Source organism: Lissotriton vulgaris, chromosome 3_1 (assembly GCF_964263255.1).
Source record: "Lissotriton vulgaris chromosome 3_1, aLisVul1.2, whole genome shotgun sequence".
In the NCBI taxonomy this organism is placed as follows: domain Eukaryota; kingdom Metazoa; phylum Chordata; class Amphibia; order Caudata; family Salamandridae; genus Lissotriton; species Lissotriton vulgaris.
Window position 1 is genome coordinate 968,746,318 of NC_141689.1, and position 17,832 is coordinate 968,764,149.

At 39.8% G+C, this 17,832-nt stretch overlaps 1 protein-coding gene across 4 annotated transcripts in view; it reads right to left on the bottom strand.

The window, feature by feature from the left end:
• LOC147727275 (transducin-like enhancer protein 4) overlaps positions 1 to 17,832 on the bottom strand; it is a 263,396-nt gene that overhangs the window by 175,905 nt on the left and 69,659 nt on the right. For 2 of the 4 annotated variants that reach the window (XM_086961335.1, XM_086961334.1), the window contains exon 6: positions 3,728 to 3,802. The exons of the other annotated variants lie outside the window; for them this stretch is intronic. In XM_086961335.1, the coding sequence (XP_086817461.1) occupies positions 3,728 to 3,802 (75 nt within the window). The remainder of the gene's footprint in view (positions 1 to 3,727; positions 3,803 to 17,832) is intronic. 4 annotated transcript variants of the gene reach the window in all.

The window sequence follows — 17,832 nt, forward strand, 5'->3', positions numbered from 1 at the left end:
ACAATCAATGGTATTTACGATGGAAATTGTGTATTTTCCTAAACACTTTAGCTGCAACTTCACCAAAAGCGGTTTGCTGAAAATGCAATCTAATTTTAAAAATGTAGGCACAGGAACAATATATTAAATTGCTGATAGCACTGGGGAGTATACATTATTTGTGCAACTCTTACACATCAACACTTCCGGTCCTCGTAAAACACCCACTATATAACCCATTAATGAAGTGAAGAGGATGCTTAGGTTTTTGAATAGTCCATATGAGATTATTCCTCAATGTTTAATATGTATTGAATTATGTTTTATAGCACAAAAGTACTGGCATATTTTTTTCAACCGATTTTAAAGACAGTCACAGGTAATTTAAGCTTAAGTTTGTCATTTTTGAACGCCACTTTCGGGTGGCTGTTCCTTACAACTTCTGAAAAGGTAGCTTGAAAGAAAGCTACACTACATCATGATTGGTTAGAAGTAGTTTTCACTTTGTTTTCTCTTCAATTTGTAGCCTTCAATTCACCTTCAGCACCTGTTCACTATACATCTATTTTAGCCCTGCAATCCTATCAGGTACAACCTCTACACTCACCGTGAATTGACACACAATGGCGGAAATGTTGATCTTTCTTTAAAAAGAGTGATTACATGTCCAGATGGAACCTTTTAAATCTAGCCTATGTCTGTAAACTGTAACATGTCTCTGGGACAGCTGAACACAAACAAAAGCCTACTAAGGCGCCAACAAATATGGGCCATGTGAATTTTAGCCTAATAAAGAGCTCTTGTGGTGATCACCACTCAAAGGAAAAAGAAGGTTGTGAAGGCAAGCAGCACTGGTCTTGACCATTCACCAGACTGGTGTCCTTATTTATACAAAGGTTGTAAACATATAGCATCAACTGCTAAGACTAGGGACATGACCAGAAGATAGGTCATCTTGAAAATAACATCAGCAATTATGTATTTAGCCCTCAATGATGGGAGCACAGTATCCGCTCAGTGCAAACTGTGGTCAATCCTGCAACATACAATGAGCTATCACACATTTAGAAAGCCCCACTGTTTTCCAGAAATTTAGTGAGCTTTTTGCTGCCCATATTATGAGGGTTTTGTCTTTCCTTAGTCAGAACAGTTAACCTGAAGGAATTGAAGTAATGTTTGATGTTAAATACTACCAACCTCTCAAACAAGAAGGTAAACAATCTCCTCTAATATGCAGTATAAAGTTAGCTAGCTGTATGCTGACCCACAAGGACTCATAAGTCCACCTTAGGGGACTCCATCCGTCTTTTTCATCATGTAACAAGGTAGGAAACCAAGCAGAACTCATTGCAACTGGCTGTTCTTGAAGAGTAAGTGAAACAGGCACACAGTCAGTATTGGCAAACTTCCAGAAGAGAGACTAATTGATTGGGCCCAGAGTAGTGGATGAAGTTATTGAATGGAAGCCAATGGTCCATGAAAGATTATTTTCATTGAGAGATGTAATTTCAAGTTGAGGCATGAGAAGAAGTCTCTTTTGGACTGTAGGTGATCAGTCCTCCATTAAAAGGCACACAACCTTCACCTTGTTTAATGAATGATCAACACAGGCAAAAATCTTAAACAAAGCACATAATTAGTGCCTCTGAAGAAAATCTGTAGGGGAATATTGTCAATGGGTGATTAAAATTTAGTATGATGAGCCTAGATGAAGATTAACACAAACAAAAATTGATTAAGGCATTGTATGGATGGACGGATGGATAAAGAAGGAGCAGAAGCATGGGTTTCAATCTCAGCATCAAGTCACCAAGAAAAATATAAAATCCAGGTGATGACTAAAAAGGTTATGGTGCATGCTCAGGATAATAAAGTTACAACTATCACCTTTCAATAAGGAAAGCAGATAACACTGAAGCTGTAGCACTCTATGAATAGAGTGGAGACGAGGACAAACAGCTAAAGTACGTACTGTGAGAAACAGGAAAATCATCTGTGACAAACAAATCAGTCCAAAATGTTACCCAAGTGCGCAAACTATTTTTCTCAACTTCTGCTATTAAAAGAGTGCTATAATTCTCATCAAATAATTACTTAATTCAGATATTTTCCATGTATAGAAAGTTAGTGTTGCCCTAATATCCAGTGCCTAACTCAACAGAATACACCTAAGCACAATGTACAAAAACAAAAATGGTAAGTAAAAACGAGACCGCATGGGAGTGGATAAAAAAAACGAAAGCTAGAAAAATGGTAAATATCACATTACATTTTTTTTATTTTAATCCTAAAATGTCGTTCTTTTTCTAGGTTCTATTTTGTCCTCTGTCTTTGTGTTTGCATTATTTTCTGTACAAATTGCAACAGCCTGCATGTTTCTGTTCTAATATATTCAGAAATGCAGGTGATGCCACCTAATTTACCTGCTTTTTCTGGGGAGGTTGGAGGATTTCAGAGATTAGGCAGTATTTGTGCTCACACAACCTGGACTGGTGTTAGTCTTCTGGTCAAGAAAGCTAACAAAAATAGTTTTTAAAAAATGCAACTTCTTGTCAGCAATAATCAGCTTGTTCAGAACTTCTGGTTAAAAGACAGATGCATAATTGAAGCAGTATCTTTCACTTCAGATAGATTATCAAGCGACCCTTGTCCCTATCTTCACACTGCAATTTGAATTTTAATGAGAATAAATGGAATAATTAGCATTTCAAAGTGTGTTTGATATACTTAATAAAAAGAGGATATACGTATGTATAATTTTAACACAAAAGGAAAAAACCTTTAGGGAGGTGGCAGAAAAGGCAAAGACAAAGAATAGTTCTGGGGTCTTTATTAGAATATTTTAATCAACTGTCTGCTACAGTTGCCTAATTACAGATGCGAACATTGCGCTATTAAAGCTTTGATTTCTCACCTACGTTCAGTGGAACTTCAAATATTTTATTTGCTTCCTTCTCTAGTAAAAGATTTCATCAGAAGCACTGCTCAATCAGGTCCTTTAATGTGAATACAGAAATACAGGAAGCAACATTTTCCTAAACATCTGTTTGGAGGCCAACAGTTGGTGAATAAAATGTGTAGATGAGTGAACAGAAGGAAGAACAGGAATGGATATGACATCTAGCACAAGGGCGACCTCTGATATTCAGTCCAGAAAAGATCAATCAATGCTAGCGTCTCAGATTCCTGTAGCTGGTGAGGTCTGGGAGCAGGAGTAAACAGAGCATAGACCAACAGGAAGGCAACAAGAAGAGAGCACTGATTTATTAGACTGAGGACAGGGTGTGTGCAGCTACCACAGACATTAAGATTGCAGGCGTTGCTAGGTTAATCAGCAGAGTATTTTAACTGTTTCAATCATATTTTTCAATAAAACAACTGCTATAACTAAATATATACATTGTGCTTATCCAGGAAGAAAATTCTCTAAGAAGCATATTAAAATTGGTGCAATCCAACTGATGTCTTTAAGAAACCTATACTACAATACACTATTAAGCACATTCAAGTGAACCTACAGCTGTAACTATGGAGACAAAACATACATTTCTACAAATTGCTTCAGTGGCTTATTTGGAGCAGTTATTAAGCTAAGGAAATGTGACAATCAACGCTAGTAGAAGTGACAGCTAACTAAGGTTTCACTGCCGAGTTTAACTGTTGCCCAGTTTATGACACCAATTATTTTTAAAAACGAGACCCAAGTTACAAATACTAAAAAAAAAACTAAAATGGAAAGACCACATACCCCAATGATTGCGTTCAGCTCTGCCATGGTCACTTGTTTGGCACGTTCCACAGCCTGCACCACTTGTTGCTGGTGCTATAAATGAAGATCAGAAACAGAATCAAATTACTTGTTTTCTGGTCAATTAAGTACAATGTCTCATATTTTGGAATCTACCTACTAACAGCTTACAGAACGTGAAACAAGGTGTTTGAGCATTCCATCATTCCTCACTTGTGCGTGTGTGCAAGAACATGCATGGTGAGAGGGCACACATGGAAACGTTGCCTTGTCCTGCACACTAGAATCTAAATTCTAGTTCACACTCCTTCAATCCCCTCCCCAAATAAACTAATCTTAAAAATAACTAGCAAGAGGAGGTTAATTTTCTTTACTGTCCAGCAACACAATGCCCAGCTGGATAAACATAGGGGTCATGTGCGCCACAGAACCTTCCCCTAAAATAATCAAATTAAAAAATAAAACACACACAAATGCAGACAAAGAAATAACTGCTGTACTGTTCATCACAGGCTATCCTGGCACTTAACATCTCTACCAAAACCATCGTTAATCATTTCAGAAAACAAGCGTGTCTCAATCATGTAAGTAAAGGCAATGCCAATCTCTGCTCTTTGAGACACTGCGGTTTGAGCGGTCTTCCTGACTGACCTTCCATATCTGCAGGATGACTAGGCTAATCTCACGGGGGTCTTGTCTGGTATGCCAATGCCAAGTTGGATTTCACCAATTTGTTTTGAATCAAAACCATAGACTAAAAATTCAAGAATGGTCATTTAAAGAGTAAATAGGAGGCAGCAAGGCACAGTCCTAGCGCGACAACTTTAAATCAGGAGGAATGTATGGGTCCATCTTAATTATACCAAATAAATAATGCCACCCTTTATGGTGATACTACACAGGGCAGAAGAGCCTGTTTAGGGACTCGAGGAGCACACCTGCCAAAATGAAACTGAATTAACAACAACATGTGCATGACAGAACACAACGAAAAATGACAAAAGAGATGAAGCATAACAGAAATGAATTAATTCTGGAGGACATCAACACTGAACTATATCACAGCATAGGATTTTACCAATTAGATGCAAGTTGGATACCTCAAATTCGTAAAAAACACATACCTGGGAACCGTTTGAGCAAATACTAAATTGTATGAACGGTTTCAAATGAGAAAAGCGACTTACTAATAACATATTTGCTGAGTGTGAACGAGGGGAAATGTTTCGTTTTGAGGAATCTAAGCCTAAAAGCCAGTACTGGTGTTTACATGAAGATGGCTCCCTTTAGAGCGGCAGAGCGTTTTAATCTGCATTACAATGTCTAAGGCCTCTGGTGTAAAGCTTCAAGGGTTACTTTGCCATTAAAGGGGGATACAGGCAGTTTCTACCTTTTCAACGCCGTTTCTTTGAACATCCAAGGCTTTGCTTTGCTCATTGCGTCAAACAAGTCGATTTAAGTGTTTCTATGCAACAGTGTACCAGGAATTCTCGTTGGATGAGTACTTGCCTCTCCCTAGTGAATATGGCTTCCACCTGCTTCTATTCTTTAATTCCTCTTTAATATGATTAAATATTTCAGGAGCATGCATAAGTCTGTTGTTGACGGCTCAAAACATCAGTTTTAAATACAGCTATTAGTGTACCACTTTTGTGATTGAATTGTGAACCCATTTGATTACTGTTGGGGCCTAAGTGACTGTGGCACAAATTTCGGACCCAGGCAAAAACAGAAGCTGTGTGGATTTTATTGAACAGGACGGTTAAAATCTGCACCTTCAGATAGATTTAACAAGGTCGAAACTGCCAGAATTTAACAGGAGAGAAGTCCCTGGTATTACTGGGTCAAGGAGATCTCGGTAAAGACAGAATCAACTTGTGCATGTTATTCCCCATTAACAATGAAAAGCTGGGATTCATCAAGCATGATCATTCCGAAACCAGACGTATCCTATTTTATCGGATGAGATAAATACAGAACACCCCTTCAGTGCACTCCTGGTCAAGCCTACAAGAACAGGAACCGTACCCACATTTTCATCAAGCTCACATGGCCAACAGAACCTGCAATGTTAATTAAAGCCTTGAATAGGTTATCCTTCATGAGAGCACTAAATATTGGACTACAAAAGTAGTGGTTTACTGTATCCTGTTCTCTAATGCTTGCGAAATGTTTGACTCGGTCTACCTATCATGTGAAGACGATGCAGAGGTGTTTTGCAAAGAGCTTATCAGATACATTGAGCAGAATCAAGAAGGTGTGAGATAGGAGTCAATTTCAAATTATTTTGCACATGGAGAAGAGAGTTTTGTGATCGGTTTTCATGAATGCTTGTGAGAGGATGAAAATGGGGCCTAGTGCTTTGCAGGTCTTTCACAATTTCATAAGAACTGTAATTCTTCTGACCCAGAAGGGTATCATGAAGAGATAGTGGACTCCATTAACATGGAGTCCCTTCGAACCACATTCTGTCCTTGTTTAGAAGTGGCAGTGTAGTGACAAGATAGCTCTACAACCAAACCCTAGATGTTTCTTGCCTTTCAATGACAGACAATGCCACAAGTTTGCCAACGTTTCTAGAACTGCACAAGTTTGACATCTTATGGATTTTCTACTGCTCAGTGATTGCCATCTAGGGCTTGTTGTTTTTCTAGAGTAAGTTAAACTGGATAACTCCCTATGCTCAAACAGTCAATTGCGGATGAATTATTTTATCTGCTGTACATTTAATTAATTGACTATTCAGAGAGGAGTCTGCTATACAGGACACTGACATCTGTGACGTCATCACTCCTCTACAAATTAGTTTTCCATTTCTGTTGTTCTTTCAAAGCATCTGTTCTGCGATAAGGAGCATTTATAAGTGTATATATCCAGTTTTTCTTTTAGCTCTAAAGACTCCTGCAGGGACTATGATCATCTCTTCACTGTTCACATTCTGCTTCTGTAGTGTTTCATGAATGGATGTCTGCACTTCTCGAAACTGGTGGGATGCACATTTTTACCTTGAAGCATGCTTTTTGCTGGATGCAGATCGACTCATGTTGTGAAGTTTGCTTAATTTGATCTCCACGTATTGATGTGCTTTCTTTACAGTATCTGGGGTACTTGCTGCTATGCATTAGGCACCGTAATTGCCTGTTGCCCGTGAAGACTGAACCACCTAAACTCAAGTGCCTCTTGATTTGAGGGAATGTGGGTGTGGTGGGTTCTATTACGTTTCGTGAGTTGTTCTTCAGCATTATGGTTAGTTGGCTCTCCTTCAGTGGACTTATCTAGTCTTTGCAGCTCTTCGGTAGCTGATAAGAATAGAGAGTCCTTATTAAAATACTTGTGCAACTACACACTCAAAAATTCATCAGCGGCCTTAGAAGATAGAACCATCTTTAGGTCTTGACTGGAAAGGTTAGTGTTTGGGCTCTACTGCAGTCTAGGGTACTCAGCCACTATCGTGTACATGCTGTGCCTGCAAGCTTTAGCGCTTTGAAACTATAGTGAACAAATAGCACAACAACTCATTGCATCTTCTGAGTGGATCTAAGATAGTCGGGGCTCACAGTCACTATGAACTGGCATATGTTGTAGAAATGTTCAATGTCGAGATTTACTCCATTTTCTATCAATCCTATATTTTATTAATACAAAAACAAAAGTTGTGTTCAAACATACAACGGTTTTTAAAAGACAGCTCACTTTTACTATAAAGAAACATTTAGTACTAAAGGGGATATGACCAATAGTTTATGAAGATTATGCTACCACTCTGATCAGTTTTTAAAAATAATGGCCTTTGTAAATCAAATCAGCATCGTAGGGACTACAAACATTAGAACCTGTCCCACCATACATAATAGAAATGTCATTGGGGCAGAGTTTACATTTTCGTGGCTAGTTTCTAGCATCAAACTAACTTTTGTGGTCATCTGAAGCCCCAAAAAGGATTGATACTGCAAATCCATCGAGTAAGAGGGTTTTGAGGTGCCAGATTGCAAATCTGTACCAGATTTTCCTTATTAACAGTTCCGGTTAAAGGCTTTGAAAGAAAGGTAAGACTGAGTCAAGACAGAATGGTATCAGGGAGAAATGGGTGGGGGAGGATAATCTACTGGTGAATGCAACTCCAACCAGTTAAACGTAACAGGATTTGGGCAAGTGATCAGCCACCTCACCTTTACTATGGGACACCACTCACAATTACCTGCAGGGTGATGAAAAAAGCAACATTTGGCAGCAAGAAAAGACTAAATGTGCAATGGAAAAATCAGAAATAGAGAACAAGCGGAGAGAGAAAGACCCAAGAATAAATATCAAAACCTGCAAAATGAGAATGGAGCAGAGTCAACAGTAATCATGAAGTGATGTCTTAAATAATTTATTGGGTTGAAGAAGGGCAGCTGCAAACACGTTTAAGGCAGTACTGGGGATCTAACTTCCAATATTTTAAATTCTACCATGCTGCGGGTGCAATGGCATTAATATACTGATTGTACATCAAAACATGAGGATGGAAAAGTTTAAGAAACGCAGGGGACAAAGCACCGAGTAAGTGTGAAGAGAAGAAAATTGCTTAAAGCTGTGGAAAGCAATGGTACAAAAATGGGCAATGGTCAATCAAGCAATAATTAGTTGAAGAGAAATATGTGGGTACCAGATTACAGTATTAGAGTTTAGCATCGAATGTGCTTCATGTATGCAATCCTATTAGAAAGCTAAGAGCACAATCAAAATACCAAGGGCTTATTTCAGTGCAGTGGAAAAATGATATAGCAGAATACATTGAACCTTTTTACCACAACCTCAAGGAAGTCATTGAGACACTGAGTGACTTCAACATGTCAACAAATATTAATATTTGAGATAACAGCTTGTGACCTAGATACGTAATCAAATCTGTGAAATAACAGTTGAAAAGTCATTAAGATTATCTAGACAAACTTTAACCCATCTATTCACTGCTCATGACATTATATTCAATATCAGATAACTTAACACTGACATCACAAACCAGAATCATGCTCAAAGACCTAGTGTGTCTGCTTTGGTGTTCTCTGGAATAGATATTGGGTGAAGGGTAGTATGTGAGTGCTGAAGAAGGAATGGGGTCATGGATCAACTGATGGGGAAGCAGGGTGTTAGTAGCTAAAAACAGCGCAAAGGCATCACGGTGCGAAAACACAGTATATCATCAGGTTGCTGAAGGCAATGCAAAGGCAACAAGCAGGTAAATTCATGAAGCCGAAATCGGCTCGCAAAGGGCCAGATTCTGAGAATCTGGCCTTTTGCGAGCGCTATTTTTGCATTTATTTATTTATTTATTTCTGACATTTATTGAGCGCGAACGAATACCCGTGGGCGTCTCGGCACTTAGACTATTCAGCTATTTTTTCCCAAGATGTTCATCATCCCAAATGCAAAAATCGCAATTACAGAAATCGCTAAATTGCGATGGGAATCTCAATTTGAGATTCCTTAAATGCAATTCATGAACCATTTAAAATTGCGAATTCGCAATCTTGGGCCGCTATTTACCTCTAAGTATCACTATGTGTTAAATAGCAAAAACTTTGAAAAATGCACTAAAGTGCATTTTTCAAAGTTTCATGTTGCGCACTAAGGGCACGTATGTGCACAACATATGTGCACACATCAATTTCAGGGGTGCAACAGGGTTTCCTTTGGACACCCCTGCACCCTTGAAATCGCAATCTCAATTTGCGAATCAACTAAATGAGTTGGTCTTCCCATTCATTCCTATGGGCCTCTAGGCCCATAGGAATGAATAGGGAGATATTCCTTAATTGCGACTCGCAATTTGCGAGTCGCAATTAAGGAATTATTAGAAATCGCTATTTTTTAATGGATTTCTTGATGAATAGCATTTTGCTATTCCTTAATAGCGAATCAGTATTTTTCGCTATTAAGGAATCGCAAAATGTGTTCTTGATGAATATGGGGGGGGAAGATGCTGAAGGTGGGGCGGTGGAGCATTGAGGAGTACAATGCTAAAAAGTGGAGGGTTGGTGTGCACCTGCAGGCCTATATGGAGGTTCTAAATGGATCAGGCTAGGAGTGTCTTTTCTGCATTGTTCTCTCATATTATGCATATTGAACTTTTTGCCACAGTCCCACCGAATTATGTAAGTAGAGGACCCTTTCAAGACTAATAACGAATTAAGTGAGGAGCAGCAAGACCAATGAATCTGCCTGCATTTATTCAGGAGGTCTATGCGCATCAGAAGGCCTTTCCCACCCAAAGCGCTACAGTGACCAAAAAACACAAACCTTCCAATAGACAGGCAGGATCTTTAAAACATGGACGCCAAAACATGCCATCTCAATGACTTTTTCAGTCATGTTTTTCCTTTGCTTCTTCAATTAGGCTGAAATATTCTAATCTAGCACTGCAGCGTTGGAAAGTATTTTGAGTAGGTGTATCCATTCACATTCCCAGCATGAGGAATATACTATGGTTAGGAACTGCTCAATCTAAACCCGGAAATAAATCGATATCTGATTAATGCATGCTCGGAGTCGCTTTAGGGAGATTTCCCCAAAAAGCCAAAATAATTTCACCAATACTACAAAAGGCACTCCTACGGAGTAATATCCAACTGATAACTGGGTTTAGTTGGGTTTTATGTGTTCCCAAAGTACAACTACTTCCAAGAGCTTTGCACGAAAAATACCTGTTTGGAAGCTTCCTTGTTTAATTCTGGAACGTTTCAAAACAGATCAACTTTTACAATGAAAATGCAACTCTAATATGGACTTCCAACTTTCTTTATATACATGGTGTATGGAGTGTTAGCACTGAGTAATATAATTTGTTCGAAGAAAAAGAACAAATACTTAAAGTACATGACATTCACTTGCAAGACTTTATTACTACAATGTGGATTTTCTCTAACAAATGGAGCAGCTAAAAGGCAAAAGTCAACAACTTATCAATAAAAAAACCTATCCGCTGCCAGCCAATAAACTACAGAAAACACTTTGCTTTGGAAGGTAAATGTGCAGAAATACACAGACCTCTACTGACGTGTAAAGTCCCCTCTGAGCTCCACTTATGCACCCCCAAAAAATCATTACTATATTGGAATTCCTAGGCAAAGTTTCAAGTAGGAAGTGTGCTGGATCCCACACGAGACAATGAGTTGTGAGGAATTACCCACACCTCTCATATAGAAAATGATCAGCAGGTGTTAACATACAATATGCACTTAACACTTCCTGAAACAGCTAAACCATTCACAAGGTGGAGAGCTTTGGGACGGGGCACATTGGAGCTGGTACCAACTGGTGAACTATGCAGTCCTCTAGAACAGCAAAAGAACTCTGGGAAAGTCCTTTTTTCGAGCAAGATCTCTCGTTCGCACAACCAGGTACAAACTGCTGATTCTGAGACAACAGCAGGACCGCATGCACCAGACACATCTATCAGGGGCTTGATGAAAGAGTGATACAGCATGGGAAAAAAGCTAAATGTTCCACTGTTGCTCAATAGACAGCCAGAGCAAAGGAACTCTCGAATGTCAAGTAAAGTCAATGAAGGCCACTATGTGTGGGGCAGTCATTCACATGGCAGTCCAATATATCTGAATGGCAAAAAGAACAAAGGCAAAATTAATCATGAGATGCTGGTATACTGCAGTAGTTGGCAAAGCTGGAGGCGGCGAGCCCATCGCATATCAGAAATGCGCATATGACGAGGACATTGCAGTCACTTCTCAGATTGGTGGTCATACATCCAAGTCTATATTCCAAAGGGTCCGGTTGGAAAAGTCAGGGTAGCATTTCATACATGTGAAATGGAAAGGTAGAAGTGGTCAGTCAGCACAAGGAAACTATGCTGGTATGAACAAACAAACACTGAAGCTTCACAAGTCTACCGAGATTGCCAGCCACAGGTTTTTGCTTGAAGAGGGGTCATCTTTCTCTGAAACAGAACATCTTTTCAGTCCTTACGATGTATGAGCGTCGAACACTGACCTAATCCCATATTTTTAAATTCCAAAAACAACAAACACTTTCAACTGATTATCATGATCAACCCAATTTCTGTTCATATCATTTCTTGAGAAGCAAAGAATGTATCTGCAGCCTTAGGTTTCATTCATAAACAATGTATATATACTTTCTTCAAATCACAGAAAGATTTTTTTTTAAATGACACTGCCTAGCAATAAATTAATTTTCTACATTAGTCGGGTAGGACTATATTGAAACTTTTAAAAAAAGATCTGTAATGACTAACCCAGAAGAAAGGGTGGTCTTGCATTCTAATTTTAAAAGTCTCTTGAAGAAACACACCTTTCAACCGGCTGGCATCTTAGACGTCCAGAAATGTAGTAATCAAGGCCACTCTATCTTGATCAGGGGACATTATGCAAAGGATCTCTTTCGTACCATGCTATTCCTCTTCCATGGTCACTAAAAACTAATTATCTTCGATTACGTTTTGGTCTCTTTGATGCAGGAAATGTCAAAAGTATGGAAGCAGGAGAGAATTCAGCATGCAGGTTTTGTGATTATTGCAAGGAAAGCTGATCTCCCGTTACCTGCTACTGCACAGCATTTACTACACAGCTCAGAGCAGTTTTATGTCGAATGTTTAAATGACTGGGCCTTCCTATTGCTCTAATAATACAATTGTCTTTTTTTTATATAAATATATTTGCTAAATGTATTAACCTGGTAAAACAAATTGGAAAAAGTATAAATAACTTTTCAACAGCGTATAGTCAAATATATAACATAAGTTAAGATAACCTACACTATTATGAAATGTGTCTCAGGATCGATCATGTTTATATGGCACGGAACAGATCTCAAAGCATGGACTATTTTTTTTTTAGGGAAGATGGGTTTATCTTTGTCCAAGATTATTCATATAACCATGTTACAATGAGGCCTTCAAATTTTAATTATGTTCAATTGATTTAAGATTTCTTTATCCGAGCACTTTATACAAATGCACTTTATATTAATCATGTTGTCAAATGAATTTGATATTCTTTGTGGTCATAATTTGTGAAAATTCTATGCACTATATTGTTATGGCTTCAATTAAAAAATGAGTCTACCAATAAGATTATAATTACTACGGGTGCTTGGGTGGGCTTGTCTACACATTCCTTACTATTGATTGGTATTAACATCAATCATTTGTGTACTTAACATTTGATGGCTTTCCTTGCACAGGATGCTTCATCTTATGTTTGTCTGTCCCCAGGGGAATAGTCTTTTTACCTTTCTATGGATTCTTTGGCCTGGCTGACTTGCATCCCTCCACTGCTTACTTTTAGGGAACATCTGTTTTTCTCTTTGCTTAAGCACTCCATGAGTCTGTGTATTTTTCATCTCTTTCTGGTGTGCTTCTCAGCCCATGGTAACTAGCCACCGCAGTTCTCCATACTGCGGTCTCCCTCGTGTTGCATGCTCCCTCATGGGCTTTTCAACCCACCAAACTCCCTCCCTCCCTATGCTCCGTGTTGCTTTCTAACGTGTATACTTCTCTCACCAGCCGTGTTGCTTTCCCCTCCACCACCATCGACCCCCCAATGCTCCCTCAAACCAGGTCTCCAATACCCCCTCAACTCGCAGTCTTATTTAAATATACTATATATTTTTTAGAGGACTAGGCAGCACATTCTTGCCACCCCCTTTGCATTAAATATGAACCTTCGTCCTACATTCACTATTGATATATTTTTTAATCAGGCCATGTCAGATAAGGAAAAACATTGTGCCAGCGTCATTATATAGGTGTGTGTTTATGTAAGGATTTATGCACATGCATCTGTCAATATACATAGCCACCTACAAAATTGTGTAGTGCCAAAAGGTATTGGCAAAGCCAATAGGTCCCACAGGTGAGACCTACTGGTTTGCTGCTAGGTCAAAGCTAGAAGTGAGCATTATTTCAAGGACGCTTTATATTCTTTACCAGGGTTAACGGGTTGAACGGACATATAGATGACCCCAAAATAGATCAATTCACACACCACATTCAGCATTGTTGGGACTTAGCAAGGTCACCTGCAGGGCTTGAAAGAGCATACACCCCTTCCTTGAGTTCATCATAGAAAACTGTAGATTTTTTACTGCTACCTTCAGCTCACATGAAAACAAGCATGTGTGCAGGAAGCTATTGCGATATGAATTAAGGCTCGGATCTGGAGGTGCACACAATGTGCACCCCCATTACCAAGTGTAACTACTGTCAGCTTGTCAGGGTGTAGATAAGTAACAGGGAGTGGCCTATTGGCTCCTATCACCTTTTTGTAAACTTGTCTTGTAGTCCCTGGTAACCATACCGTTCACCTATCCATGCTGGAAGCGTGAACGTTTTACGGGTGCACCTTCAGAGTTCAGGATTCATGGATGGAGCGTGTGGGACAGATGGGGCCTCATCTTCACTGGAATCTATTTGACATCGGCTCCATCCAGTGGTGCCTAAAATGGCGGTTCGGAAAGAATCCAATCACCAAATGTGAAGTTCAAGGCTCTTCCAGAACATTCCAGCAATACTTTGTAGCAAGTCCTAATTTTGGGTGTGGAGGAGAAAAGACAGAAGCCCCCTTTGAAGCTAAAAAGACCCCCTCTGTCCTTTCTTGGCTCACTGTTAAGTGGAAAGTATACTTTATGGATCAGTGTTTTCCAAACTGTGGGTCACCGGCCTATTTTTGGTAGGTCGAGAAAATCCAAGCAATAAATAAAGATGCCTTTAAATTATATATTTATCTGGTCACATTTGCTGAACATCAAGACAAAGGTCAAATATAAGGCTTCGTCTTCTGACAGATTGCTGCATATTTTAACATTAGGACTGGTGTTGCCAAACTCCTCTCACTTTGCAGTCAGACAAAGAAAAGTGAATTGTGTGATAATCTAGCTGGGGTACATGAAGAGTGAAAGGAAAGCCTACAGGAAGTCATTTTTTTTCCAACCACACAACAAAATGCAAATACCTGTAAATGAACTGTACACACTCAGCAGTGAGGGAAGAAAAATGAAGAGTTTTTGTTTTAATTCCTTAGTGTGATGGAAACAAACATTTTAATAGGATTACAACAAATCAAGACATCTTACATGGTAATGCAAAAATAATTTTCATTTAAAAAAAAGATTTCCACACATTCTCATTTGTGTGCAATCTAGTTTTATTTGTAAAGCTATAAGTCTGTGAAAATTAAGTGACTGTTTCAATGAAACGTGCTGTCTATAAATAACAGTGCGCTACCACATGATACTTTAGTTACATTAAAAAGATCTCATGGTTCATGACCATTGAATTTGCGAGATACTGCTCTACATAAGGTCAGTAAGTTAAGAGAACAGGCTCCATTGCTCTAGTATCTTTTTTGGGAAGACTGCTCAGGAGGGGCACTGCAGGTGCCCTTGCAAGATGGAGAAACTGCTCGGAAGTAAAGGAACCATCAACGATGTCCAGGTGGGATAAGCCAAAGGCTACCGCTATGAACCAGGAGAGAACCTGCTCTGCGAGGGCGAGGCCTGCGATGGGCAACTAAATTGTTTGGTTGGTGGGTTTTGAGTCTGGGCGAGAGGAAGACTAAAGGCAATAGATTAGCTGAGGCATGAACACTGCCTCTCCACGACAGCCTCAACTGGTGCTGCCTTCACTCACATGACAATTGTGCTGGTGCAATAGATGCCAACTGCACAACATTCGGCTGGGCAGGAAGCGGTCATTGCATACAGTGCTCCGGAGGCAGAGCAGTGCACACCCACAAGCACTGCACTGCAGCCCAACTGAAATGCCCAAACAATGCTGGCATGGCCTGCACTATGATTGTTTTGACAAAACAGTGAAAGATACTGTGCAACCCAGGGGAACCAGAAATGGGAGGAACAAGGCCTATACTAACAAGGACTGAAGAATCTCAAAAAGGATCCATGACCTTGCCGGTCACGCGCTGTGTACTTCCTGAAACTACCATCTTACCACTTAGGAACCCCATAATCTACCTGGGAGAATAAGGCACAAGGAGGGTCTTTCAAGGTTGTCCCAAAGAAGCAGCACTGGCGATCCTCAGCAAGAGTAATCGCTGAAGAATATTAGTAATGTCCAGTTTCATTTGTTGCTTCTGAAATCATTATGTACAGTATTAGCTGTGTGTGACTTTTAAAAAAAAGTCGTTTATTTCCTTTCTATACACAAACATTGACTGGACGTTACATTGATGAACAAATTAACTGGTTTATAGAGTTCAGAATGTCAAACCTGACACCAGCTACAGAGTAAGATTCCTAAATAAACTTAGCAACCCGACTGTCACGTGCTAAAGGAGTATATTTGGAGCTCAGATTTGGGTTCGATTTTAAGGTTAAGTCCCAGGACACTAGTGGTAAAAGGCCTTGGTTGTCAAATCTGAGTTCAGTAAACCTTGCCTGCACTGGGACTAACGAATGCATTCCCACAAACGCATTTACCAAGCCAAAAGGTTTTTAATGCACAGGCCTTCCTGCATCTTTTCCAGATCTAGGCAAGCTGCTTTTCTTGAGACTATTTGGCATTTCTTTCAACAAAAAACAAGAAAATCAAGAGTGCATTTTAGTAAGTAATAACGTTTAGTTGGTTAACAAAAGCATCCTTTAAAACTATAGGATAACCAAGGCGTTACATTTTTTTAAATCAATTACTCAACTTAACAAGCAATGGCAAAGTCAGAAGGTCTTGCCTACGAGAGCTACTGGCTTTGGCAATATTTTTTTGTGCAGCACAGCTAATCATAATGAAAAAAAGAAAAAAGGGCTATGACATAGAAAGCCCTAATGTGATTTTTCTATTTAATAATAAAAAAGATTAGTGATGGCCGCATCATATTGCTTTTATTTCTTTAAATTTTTAGGTGTGTACTCCCTTGAGGTGACAGGAAGGGACGGCGGGAGAAAAGGTAGCAGTAGGGGGGCACACTGACAACGGAGGGTGGGCGAGTTAGGTGTGGGGGCAAGAGCACAGGTACTGGATGGGGAGTGAGAGGAGCAGGGGGAAGAACACAGACAACAGAGGATAGCCAGGAGGGACTGGGGTGGGCACATGGACAATACAACATTGAGAAGGTTGCAACCACATGCACAACAGTCTAGGCAGGAATATGAGGGGCAGTACACCAGGGAAACAGCTGAAAAACACATGCACTCAATTAGACTGCTTAAATTAACGAGCATTGGCAAAGGCAATAGGTCTTGTCTAAGATGAAAGTCAAAGTCCAGTTGTGCAACATGTCTTAAGTCAACAAAAAAGCGTTATGAAATAGCCAGTGTTCACAGAATCATAGCGCTTTTTTGAAGCCATGTTGCAAAGCAGCTCGCACTGCTGTTCAATATGTTTAAAACACAGGGGGGGGGGGGGGGGGGAAGAGTGGGAGAAGCATCAACGGGAGAGGAGAAAAGCAACACAAGGGAAGTGAGTGGGAGGGTGCAGCCATAATGGACGGCAGGAGCAGGGGTGCATGGGGACAGCAAAAAAGGAAGCAGTGGGGGGGAGGAAAGGAGCACCGGATGGGAAGCAAGATGAAGAAAGGATGGATGGGAGTGGAAAGAAGCACTACGCACAAGGTAGAGGAGGAAGAAATAATACATCTATCATGCCAGGAGCGGCAGGCTGGTGCTAATTATGTTGAATCAATCTGTGTTTGGTCCATACTCAACAGAAAGGAATGAAGTAACACTTTTTCTATTGGGAGGCAGCAAAGAAGAGTGACACTGAAGTCAACAAATTGTAAGCAATGGGCGGGATACAATCCCTTTATTGTAAACTATACGTCTTGCAAGTGACAGAGTATGCGTTGTCGCAGGCTTGACCTAAAAAGAAAAAATAATGCCTGAAAAAGCAAGTAGTCCCTCTGAGGAAGGACCAATACAAAGAGGAAGTAAACCTACAGAAGCTGAAAAATAAGAAGCACGCAACTGAGTGACTCAGAAGGCAACTAATGGTAAGCACTAGGCAAGCTCTACAATCCCTGTAAGGTAACAAAAGGTCTTGCAAGAGACCGCACATATGCTCGGTTAAGTGAGATCTACAAAAGTGTGCAATTGAAGGCAGAGCTATACTATGAAGGCAGGGTAATGTACGCATCACT